Source organism: Neomonachus schauinslandi, chromosome 3, assembly GCF_002201575.2.
Source record: "Neomonachus schauinslandi chromosome 3, ASM220157v2, whole genome shotgun sequence".
NCBI lineage: Eukaryota > Metazoa > Chordata > Mammalia > Carnivora > Phocidae > Neomonachus > Neomonachus schauinslandi.
In genome coordinates this window covers 174999048-175010986 of record NC_058405.1, presented here as the reverse complement: position 1 = coordinate 175010986, position 11939 = coordinate 174999048, and the positions used below count along the sequence as shown (strand labels likewise).

General features: G+C 54.2%; 1 protein-coding gene across 1 annotated transcript in view; it reads right to left on the bottom strand.

Annotated features, from left to right (window-relative positions):
- The window catches only part of SPEG (striated muscle enriched protein kinase), a 55603-nt gene extending 48591 nt beyond the window's left edge, over positions 1-7012 (bottom strand). The window contains exon 1 of the mRNA XM_021703352.2: positions 6459-7012. Within this exon, the coding sequence (XP_021559027.2) occupies positions 6459-6837 (379 nt within the window). The 5' untranslated portion in view covers positions 6838-7012. The remainder of the gene's footprint in view (positions 1-6458) is intronic.
- Positions 7013-11939: the final 4927 nt, after the last annotated feature.

Here is an 11939-nt window from a genome sequence, read left to right as displayed (position 1 = left end):
CGCTTCTTCACCCACAGCTTCTTCATGGCGGGGGAGGGGGCCGCGCCGGCGGCCGGGCGAGGAGGGGACGGGCGGGGGCGGGGCGGAGTCGGAGGCGGGGCCGGGGGCGAGCGGGGGAGCGGGCGGGAGCCGGCGCCGGTGGCGGAAGGAGCTGTGGGGCGGCGGGAGCCCGGGCGGGGGGAAGGCGGCGGCGGCGGCGGCGCCCAGAGCCCGCCCCTCCCCCGCCGGCCTGCACCCCACCTGACGCCCCTTCCCTGGCCTGCTCCCCTGCGACCCCCGGGGCGGCGCTCTCCTGCCTCCGGGTACCCACACCCCGCATCTGCCTCCTGGGCCCTGGGCACATGGGGAAACTGAGGCACAGAAGGGGGTGCAGCGGCCCCTACGGGAGTTGGGGCCACCGTCTCATTGGCAGCCGGACGCGGCCTCCACGCCACCCCCACTCGGCTCCCGCGGGGCCGCTCTGGAAGGTCAGCCGCATCTCGACTTGCTCACTCCACAAACATGCGCACACTACACTGTGCCAGGCAGTACCAAACTCGTCGCGGCCCCGAACGCGCCGCAGGGCCACAGCGCCGGGTGGGGGCGCCTAGGTCACACACTGGGCAAGGGCCCTGGTGGGTGGGGGCTCCGTGCTGAAAGGAACCGAGACTATGAAAACCCCCAGGCTCCTCGGGAGACCGGAGAGGGCCCTAGAGTTTCTTGATGGTGGGTCCTCTGTCCCTGACCCCTGGCACACACACACACACCCCAGCTAAGGTGCCCAGAGGTACTCCTATTAGTCACAAATACGACTCACCTTCTCAGTCACAGGTGAGCACACTCACCAAACTCTCTTTGTCCTCCTCCCATTCTGCACCCCGCGCTCATTGCCACGGGGGAAACTCAATTCTCCCCTCCCTCCCCCCCAACAATCATTATAACTAAGTTTTTTAAGCATTTACTAAGTGCCAGGCACTTTGCAAGTGTTCCCTCATTCACAACAACCCCTTATGAACACTGAACTGGCTTCATTTAACTGACAAGTGACTGAGGCTCAGAGAAGTCCTATCACTTAGCCAAAGCCACACAGGTTCTGTGTCTCTACTGTCCTCTAGATCCAAATCCCCATCCCAGCATACACAAGCAGTGCCACACACTGCTATCAGTTCTTACTTGGCTTCTGAAGTTATGTGAGTTTATGGACCCTTTTTTTTTTAAGTTTAAAGTCGTGTCTTGTACATTCTGGGTGCATACAGGAGGTCCTGTTTCCCAGATCCCCAAAGGCAAATGTCGCACATTCGGACACATGAATGGGGATGAGCACTGAGAGCATACACGTGTGTGTCCAAATCGGTCCTGGCCAGAGGACCCTGGACACCCACAGGCCTTTCCCTGCCCACCCCCAAATACACCCACTCACAGATGGGGGAGCTGAGTGAGGAGAGGGGGTAACTCGAGCCCCTGTTCCCCAGGAGAATCCGAGGGGCTGGCACATTCCATAGCAAAAATAACCAATGGGCAGCGGGCGTGAGTGACGGGACAGCTGGGCCGAGGACAGGCCTGTGGGATTCTGTGTTCCTGCTCTGGGTCTGTACTGCTCACCCCCACAGGGCTGGCCTGGGGCATGCTAGCAGGGTGGGCCACCCCCAGCTGGCCCTAGATTGCCCTCTTTCCCCCTCCATGGCTGGCAGCTGTGCCCCTCTGCTATTTCCTCCCCTTCCAGAGAAAACCCATCTCATCATGCCATGCCTGATCTCTCACACAGACCCTCCTCTGAGCCAGATGGACCCACTCCCCTCCTCTTTGCCTTCTCTCTTTCCTGCCTGGAAAGTCCAATTTCTCCCTTCCCCGCCCCCCTTTTGCTTATCCTGCTCTGCATTTCTGACACATGGTGACATTTTTACTTACTTATTGTGTTTATTGCATGTTGTCTATCTCCCCTCACTAGGATGTGATCTCTAGGAGGACAGGAACTTGACGGATCCCCCTCTCATGCAGTCCCTGATGAGAACTGGGCATGAATGGATGGCAACGCTCTCCCTACCCATCCCCAACTCCATACTAGTTTCCTCCTGGCTTTTCATCCAGATATTCCAAGTTCCTGGTGAAAAAAATAACTGCAGAGTATCCCTCAACACAGGCTCTGGTGCATTCCCCACCTTTTCCTTGCCTGAAGAAGCCCTCTCTCCCTGTCTCTAACCTCTCCTCTCCATGCCCTGAAGTCCCTAGCATGGTTCACGCCTATCTGTTGACCTTTGGCCCTTCGGATTGAAACCAGAGTCTTCCGGACTCTGGCTATGAAACGTCCAACTAACATGGCGAGCACTATCAGCTTGCCCCTTCTCTCAGCTGTGCCCTCTCCTCCTTACTCCCTGCCCTTTAGGCCCCCACCCCCCCTCAGCCACACATGTCCCAAGCGTTGAGAATGGCACTTGTTCTGGTCACTTGAATTGCACATAGCTCCTCAGCCCACACAGGTGGGAGCCTGATGTTTTGAAAGAGAGGAATGCCCACCTATCTTAGGAGACTGGGCCAGAAGATGGCTTTGGGGATGTGGTCGGGAGAAAGATGGTTAATGATGACAAATCCTGGCCTTAGTCTTTTTGTGCGTCTCTTTCTAAGGACAGGCAATGTGGACCTGAACCCCTACAGATCTGGCTCTGTCACCTCATTAGCCATGTGACCTCAGGTAAATTCCCTCTTGGAACCACAGTTTTCTCCTATGTGTAACCATCACTACAGTAACCTGGGCTTAGAAGATTAAATAATGAAATGGGGTGCTATACCCATGTTAAGGATTCTACAAGGAGCCTGCATGTCTGCTGTCTTCACTATTCCTATGCTTTCTTCATTTCTGTACCCCAAATTCCACCCTCCTATGTCCCATCCTCCAGACTCTCCAGTCTGCTGCCCACCTGTCTTCTCAAGGCCCCGGCTTCCCCAAGCCAGGCTGATATCCCTCCATCCTTGAGCAAACATCTGAGGCTTCAAGAGTGCCAGGAACCTTAGCATCACCCCGTCTTGCCGAGCCAGACAGCAGTCCCAGCCAGGAAGCTGCCTCCTTCTGCAGCCAGGTCCCGGCTGGGCTTCCTCGAGAACCCTGAAGCCCTCCTGCTGTGGATCCCAACTGAAAAAGTTTCCATGAGTGAGTCTGAGCAATGCTAAGCTGCTTGCCCAGCTGCCCCTGACCAAGACCCGGAACTGGGCAAGTACTGGGGGGGAGGGGCAATAAGAGGAGGATGAAACAAGGCTCACGCAGTCAGTCCCCCACCACCACCAAAGCAAAGCCCTGCCCTCCCGCAAATCGTGTGGAAGGGGCGTAGTAGTTAAGCACATAGTTCTCTGCAGCAGGACAGACCTCCTTCCATCCCCGCTCAGCCACCTTCTATCTGTACAACAAGAAATGTCGTTTAATCCTTTGTACCAGCTTCCCAAGGGTTGCTATGGGACTTAAATGATATATCAAAAGATGTGATGGTGTATCACCTGCCACGGGTAGCTATTCATAACATTTTAAATTACTACTAAGAATTGTCACCAATTAATAATAATTACAAGACTGGTCTTGGGGTAAAGATTTCACCAGTAGGAAGAAGTTCTCAAATGTGACTTGCCACAGCGCAATCCTCTTCTTGTGTTAACATGACTGTCAAAAGACCCCAGATCCAGTCCTCACCACACCCAGGGTCCTTTCCTTAGCCCACACCTCTCAAATATGCTGTTCCAGCAGAGCAGCCTGGAGACGGCCCTCCTGGCCTCTGTCTAGATATGCCCAGCCAGCATTCAGCCCTGCTGACTGTGCTACCCAGTTTATAGAGGGACTGGGGAAACACATCTTTCGGGGAAACACAGCCCTGCTGGGGGGGGAGGGGGCCTAGTCTCCTGTCACTCTCCCCACTTTGGGGGAACCTAGCAGGTTAGGGGGCTCCTCCCAGAAAGAAGGCCTGGGCTACTCTCCATACAATGGACAGCTCCCCTCCCTTTCTTTTTCTCTCTCCTCCCTCCAGAATTCCTTGAGTAGGTTGGAAACCAGGAGGGATGGGTTCTTAATTCTGGGGTGGCCATAACTAGCAACATGTTTTCTGGCAGATCTTCCTCCGTCCTGGACCACAGTGTCCTCGCCTGCAAAAGGATGCGTTTGGAGCTGCGGTTCTCTGTGGTCATGTCAACTCAAAACAAACATGGCACTCCTCAGGGCTTCCTTATCCTTCCCTAAAATCTCTCTCCCTGGGGCCCCTGGGTGGCTCAGTCAGCTCAGGGCTCAGTTGGTGAAGCGTTTAAGTGTCTGCCTTCAGCTCAGGTCGTGATTTCCAGGGTCCTGGGATCAAGTCCCACACTGGGCTCCCTGATCAGTGAGGAGCCTGCTTCTCCCTCTGCCCCTCCCCCCCACTGCTCATACTCTCTCTCAAATAAATAAATAAAATCTTCAAAAGAATAAAATTTGGGGCGCCTGGGTGGCTCAGTCGTTAAGCGTCTGCCTTCGGCTCAGGTCATGATCCCAGGGTCCTGGGATCGAGTCCCACATCGGGCTCCCTGCTCAGCGGGGAGCCTGCTTCTCCCTCTCCCACTCCCCCGCTTGTGCTCCTGCTCTCACTATCTCTCTCTCTGTCAAATAAATAAAATCTTTAAAAAAAAAAAAGAATAAAATCTGTTTTTATTTTATTTTTTCTTTAAGATTTTATTTATTTATTTGAGAGAGAGAGAGAGAATGAGAGAGAGAGATCATGAGGGGGGGGAGGGTCAGAGGGAGAGGCAGACTCCCTGCCGAGCAGGGAGCCCGATGCGGGACTCGATCCCGGGACTCCAGGATCATGACCTGAGCTGAAGGCAGTCGCTTAACCAACTGAGCCACCCAGGCGCCCTAAAATTTGTTTTTAAATAAAATAAAATCTCTCTCCCCCAGAATGTATTCTTACCAATCCATCATACCCTTTGATTTGATTTATGTTCTGTTTTCAGTTCCCTTTGCCCTGAGAGGACCAGAGCTAAGATCCGCAAGGAGTCTGATCCTTCCCCAGCTCAGAGCTCTGCCAGGATGGGTCCCTTCCCCTGACTCCAGGCTGCAATGGCCTGTACCTGGCCAAGTACAAAGCCAATCAAGAGAAGCCAGCCTTGACTCTGCCCCAGGCTTGGCCACAGGGAGTCCAAGGAACCAGTGCTGAAGACTGTAGGGCGGTGAGCAGGGTGGGACAAGGGAGAGGGGAGGTGCTGACAGATGGAGGCTGAGCCCATGCCCCATCTCTGCTGCACCTCCACGCCCCCTTTCCCCTCTAGCTACTGAGGTCCTCCATCCTTGTGCCTTCTCCTCAGCCCCAAAGGATGTACCCCTATATAGCACCACCCAGCTGGAGTGAGAATTCCCTCTTGAAAATGCCTGGGACACACTCAGTGATCCCCAAGCTCTTTGCCACCTCCCCAACTGCAGCCTACTTCCCCAGAATTTTGGTTCTCAAGACTCAGTGAGCCCAAGGCTCTGTCTGAGGCCTAGGGAACGACTGAATGGCTTAGGGGCTGAGAAAATTAAAAAGGAAACCCATACACTGACCCAAGGAGAGTCTGCCCGGGCCCGACTCCCCATACCAGGCCCAGCAGGACCCTGAGTACCAGGCCCAATCTTGGTCCCCTCTCATCTACCTCAGATCATCATTTGTCTCTTCACACATGAGCCTGGCACTGTACCCTGACATGGGCAGGGGCCCAAGCACCAGCCTGAGCATCCCCCTTCCATGCCTTCTGAATCTCAGGCAGACATGGCCCATTGGCTTTCCAGGCCAACTCCACAAACCCCCATCCCTCAACTGTTTGTACCATCAGGCCCCTCCCCAGCCCGTGAAGGTACACACACACACACACACACACACAGAGGCTTGCATATGGATTCTCATACACACTGGGGAGCCCCCAGCCCTAGCTCCACCTCCTGATGCTCTGTACCCTATTCATACTTGTCTACCCACTGGCTTCCTCCAACCAGCCTGGTGCTGGTCACACCAACGTGCCCAGCAATGGCCTGTGAGGAGCTCTGACCACCCCTCAATATTGCAGTGGGACCAGGCGAGCTTGCCCCTCTTTCAGACGTGTGCAACCCTGTGAGGTGTCTCAAGTCTAAGTTATTGGAGCTGATAAAGGCGATTTTCCCCAGACGATTTTCTCTCTCTCTCTCTCCAGGGAAACGAGGAGGCCTTTCACTGTGGAATTCCCAGAGAGGCCTGAGTGGGGCTCAGGTTTTGCTTACCAAATGCTGACCCTTGACCTCTGACCTGCCTGTGGGGAGCCTCCCTCCTTTGACACCCCTCCCCCCCCCAAACACACACTTCCCTCTTGATTGGCACCTCTGGGTCAGCGCGGCTGAGAAGCCAGAGCACCTGGGAAGAGGGCTGGATGAACTCGGACCTCCCCACGTGCCCCCCCGCCCCCAGCAGCCCTACTGCGGCTCTGAGCACCCCACCCCACCAGGGGCGCCCCCGCCTCCCCATTACCTCCGACCTCCAGCACTGTGAGAACAGCCTCGCAGGAGGCCTGGCCCCGCTCGTTCTGGGCCCTGCAGCTGTAGACGCCGGCGTCCTGTGCCCCGCAGCTCCGCAGCCACAGGCAGCTGGGCTCGGGGGCCGGCGGGGGCAGGGGCTGCCCGTCCCGGAACCAGCTGAGGCTGGGCTGGGGCGTCCCACTCACCACCACCCGCAGCCGCACGTCGCCGCCCGCCAACACCGCCGTGTCCTTCAGGGGCCGCAGGAAGGCGGGCGCCCCGGCCACCGCCCCTCCGCCGGCCCCCACCTTGGCTCGCTTGGGGGGCACCCCGGGGCTGGGGGGTGCCCTCGTGCCCGCGTCCCCGCCTCGCATGCCCCGGGCTTTCTGCATGGCCTCGGCGAGCTGGGCTGGAGGGGGTGGGTCTCTGGAACCGGACGGCCACGGGGGCACCCGGGGGGTGGGGGGGATGCCCTGGGAGATGAGTCCTGGGGGGCCCGGCGCCCTGCCTTCCTGCTGCCCGCCTGCCTTCGGCCTGTGTTACCCAGAAGGTCACCAGGGCGGCCGGCGGTTGCGCCTCGGGGGCTATTTTTAGGCCCCCCGGCTCGGGTTGCGAGTGAGCAGTGGAAGGAGGGGGCAGCAGAGGAGGGGACTTGGACTCCAGTCTGCTCCTTCCCACTCTCCAGGAGCCCCTATCTCCAAATCCCTGCTCCAACGGGTCCCTGAAGACTTATTCCAGATCCCATCCCCTAGGGTGCCCCCGCCCCCAGCCCACTCAGGAGTCTGGAGTAGGGTTACCCCTGGGCTCAATCCCATTGCCCTTCCACCCTCTCCTCAGGCTTCTGATTCCCAGCTGGGGGAGAGGGAGAGGAGGTCCTGGAGGACATGTCTGAGAGGCAGATGGAGAAGCGGCCCAAGTGGAGGCGAGCAGATAGCCAGGAAGAAAGACCAGTGACCTCCCCCAACCTCCAGGCCAGCCTGGTGAACTGGGAGCCTAGGAGCAGGGAGTTGGGTGGATTCAGGCTCCCAGCTGGCCCTGCCCTTACTTGGTGGGTGATATCGAACCTCTCTCAACCTCCTGGTTCTCATCTGTAAAAATGGGTAGTGGAACAAGGGTTGCAACAGGCAGAGAAAGGTGGGAAGGACATTCCAGGCAGAGAGAACAGCATGACCTAAATCAGAGCATGATGAAAGTAGATGACACGTTCTAGAGTCAGAGGAGTTTGGATGGATTGAACTGCAGGGAGTCGGGGTGAGTGGAGGTGGTAGTTTTGCTCGCTAAGGTCTGATGGCAGTGGGCACCGCTGGAGGGTATTAAGCAGCAGGCTAACATGGTCAGAGCTGTGTCTTAGAAGGATCCCTCTTGGCAGCCACTGTGCGGAGGGTGAACTGGAGTTTGGAGGCCAGTTACAGTGTGGTTCTCAAAGGATGGTGCCTGTCTCTCTCTGTCAAATATATAAATAAAATATTTTTTAAAAAAAGTTCAAGTGAGGGGCGCCTAGGTGGTTCAGTCGGTTAAGCGTCCGACGTTTGATCTCAGCTCAAGTTCTGATCTCGGGGTCATGAGTTAAAGCCCCACTTTGGGCTCCACACTGGGCGTGGAGCCTGCTTAAAAAAAATAAAAATAAAAGTTCAAGTGAGACCCGTGAGGGAGCATTTCCATATGCTGACTGGTGGTGGTCACACGAATCTACATATGTGATAAAATTGCACAGATAGAATTACACCCACACGCACACACACTAATGAGTGTGTGTAAAACTGGTAAAATCTCAAGAAGGTGGATGGACTAATGGCAATTTGCTGGTTGTGATATTGTACTGTAGTTACGCAAGATGGAACCATTGGGGAAAGCTGTATTGTTTCTTATAACCCCATGTGAATCTACATTTATCTCAAAATAAAAAGCTAAACAAAAGTTCAGGTGAGAGACCTAAGCCTGACCTTGAGCCCCGAGGGGTGAAGCCTGGGGAGGCAGAGAGGAGCCAAAGGAGGAGCCCTGAGTCATCCCGAGATGGAGAAAGATACTCTCAATGTCACCTCATCCCCCACCCTCACTCGCAGAGACCAGAGTCAAAGTGTGCTTGTGTGTGTGAATGCAGAGGGTACAGAAGAGACCACTGAAGCACTGAATTATGTCCACGGGGATTAAAAGCCTTGAGGAATGAAATTTCTTTGTTGTTTGCATGCATTCAAACTTACTCTTTGTACTGTTCAGTTCTTCAGGTTTTGACAAATGCAGAGAATCATGTATCTTTTACCTCAGGACCATACAGAACATCATCCCAAATATTTGCCTGAACATCCCCTTTGTGGTCAACCACACCCCCTCCACCAACCTCTGGCAACCACTGATGATAAATTGAAGTTTTACACGTGAATGTAATTCTAAAGGGTAAAAATATAGGGGAAGGCTTCGCAAGCAGATGGAACATCAAGAACAAAGAAAGAGACTATTTTGTTTTTTAATTTTTTAAAGATTTATTTATTTATTTAAAAGAGAGAGCGTGTGCACACGTGAGTTGGGGAGGGCAAAAAGTGAGAATCTTCAAGCACACTCCCTGCTGAGCATGGAACCTAAGGCAGAGCTCGATCTCAGGACCCTGAGATCATGACCTGAGCCAAAACCAAGAATCCGACACCCAACCGACTAAGCCACCCAGGTGCCCTGAGACTATTTTAAAAAACAATAACCCCGGGGCGCCTGGGTGGCTCAGTTGGTTAAGCAACTGCCTTCGGCTCAGGTCATGATCCTGGAGTCCCTGGATCGAGTCCCGCATCGGGCTCCCTGCTCGGCAGGGAGTCTGCTTCTCCCTCTGACCCTCCCCGCTCTCATGTGCTCTCTCTCTCTCATTCTCTCTCTCTCAAATAAATAAATAAAATCTTAAAAAAAAAATAAATAAATAAAAAACAATAACCCCAAAGCCATCTAGCACTGGACCTCAACAATTTGCTCAGAATGCATGCAGTAGGTGGTCTATAAAACTTGGTTGGTTGGTTGGTTGGTTGGTTGGTTGGTTGAATACATGAACTGTGTGGTCTTGAGCAAGTCACTTAACATCATTAAGCTTCAGTCTCTTCATCTATAAAATGGGGTAGCTCAACTCAGGGTTTCTTCATTCATTCAACAAACATTTTGAGTTCCTCCTCTGTGCCCGCCACTGTTCTAGGCAGTAGGGATGTAGCAGTGAACAAAATAGACAAGGATTCCTGCCCCTGTGGGAAAAATGGAGCAGGGCAAGGGAAATGGGAGCGTGGTGGGGCTTGTACTTTCTAATAGGGTGGTTTGGAGCCTCACTGGGAATGACTGAGCCAATCTTAAAGGACTGAGAAAGAAAATGGTACAGATGTCTGGATAGGACTGCTTCAGGCAGAGGGGGGAATGTGCCCGGTAGGCTCTGAGAAGAACCAGGGGGCCAGTGGAGCTGGCGGGAGTGGTGGGGAGGGTAGAGACATGAGGTCAGATGGGTCGCACAGGCCAGATAGCCTAGCATTGTGTAGGCCATGGCACTTTTATTCCTAGTGAAAACGGGAAGTCATCTTGGAGGATTTTGAGCAGAGGAATTACATGATCTGACTTAGGTTGTTGTGATGGCTTTAAATTATTATATTAAATATTAAAATGAATATTAACTATTTAAAAGGCCTGGCACAGGGCCTGGAACATGGCTTGTGTATCTCCTGGCCGAGTGTCCGGAATGGGGACATCCATTGATGTGTGTGCTCAGCGGTGTGTGGGCCTGGGTAGAGAGGGCGCTGGCCGTGCGAGTCGCTGGCGCCCTCTCCTGGAGGAGCCCGCACTAGCTGTGACCCTCAGAAGCCATCCGGCTCTGGCCAGGCCTGCCACCCAGGGCAGCTGGCTGGCTGCAAGGCATTCATCTGTCCCTCAGAATGGGCCCCATAGTGCCCTGCGGCCTGGCGCCGGGCTGGCTTTGTGCTGCCAGTCTGCCCTGCCTCGCGATCACAAGCCTGTGGTGTCATGGAAAGAGATCTGGACTCCAGAGGCCACTGAGCCTGGGGCCTGGTCTTCTTCTACCACAGATAATGCTGTGTGACCTTGGCAGTTCAGCCCACCTCTCTGGGCTGTGGGGAGTTTCCTGCGGGTCATAATGATGCAGCATGCACCTGGCACATGGTCAGAGGTCAGTAAATGTTGGTTGGATCAGTGAATGAAGTGGGGGCTATCAGCCTTCCCAGTAAATATTTAATTTAGAGAAAAGTAAATAAAAGTGCTCAGTGGGTATTCATTCAACAAGTAGTTAAATATTTAATGAGCACCTTCTATAGAGCAAGCACTCTCCCGGGCACCAGGGAACCAGTGTGAGTAAAACGATGAAAACCTTCCCCTTTGTTGGCTGGCATTAGGGTCCTGAACCAGAGGTCATTGACAGATTTGCGTAAGTGTCCTGGGCAAGCAGGTGAGAGGAGGAAGAGGGAGGGGTGAGTGGATGTGTGGTAAGGTCTCAGGGGTAGGGGGAGGAGGGAAGTCAGAGTGGACAGAGAGGGCAGGACTGATTTCCTGGCTTAGGGACACATGTGCCTCCACAGTCCTTCCTACCTCACTCCTCAGGTGGGGTCTGAGTTGGTCTAGAAATGGGTCCCCTGGGTCCAGTGAGAAGCGAGTCAGCCCTCCGTGAGCTCTCTTCTTTCTTCATGATGTTCAGAGTCTTAGAGGAGAAGACACCAGAGTGTCCCAAGGAACAGGGAGAGGTTTTGCCAGGGAGGTGATGGGGTGCATGTGTACAACCACATGGAACCCAGATCTTTTTTGGCTTATTTTGTCCATTCTTTGGGAGCACCATAACCATGTCCCCTGCCCTAGAGTGCCTGCCTCACTGTCCAGCTCCCAAGGAGGTAGGCAAAGCAGAGGACTTAGAACCAGAGGACTTCTACTTAGGGATTTTTTTTGTTTTGTTTTTTATTTATTTTTTTAAAAGATTTTATTTATTTATTTGACAGAGAGAGACAGCGAGAGAGGGAACACAAGCAGGGGGAATGGGAGAGGGAGAAACAGGCTTCCCGTGGAGCAGGGAGCCCGATGTAGGGCTCGAGCCCAGGACCCTGGGATCACGACCTGAGCCGAAGGCTGACGCTTAACAACTGAGCCACCCAGGCGCCCCGGTTTTGTTTTTTGAAAGATTTTATTGTTAAGTAATCTCTACACCCAACGTGAGGCTTGAACTCACAACCCCAAGATCAAGAGGCAGATATGCTCTACCAACCAAGCCAGCCAAGCACCCCGAGAACCAGAGGACTTCTAGTCCCAGGAAGGCTCTGCTCAGAGAATGCTTCCCCACTGGGGACACAGGGTGGGTCTGAGCCTCCTCTCTTCTCTGAACAAGTGGGTAGTAGTCACAAGAGACCGAAGTGTGCTGAAGAGGAGGGCTTTCTGACTGACAAAGCTATCCCCAGCTCCAAGGAGTCAGGAGGTAGTGCGTTCTCCGACACCAGAGACATTCAAGCAGAGCTTGATGACTGCTCATCAAAATGTTAGG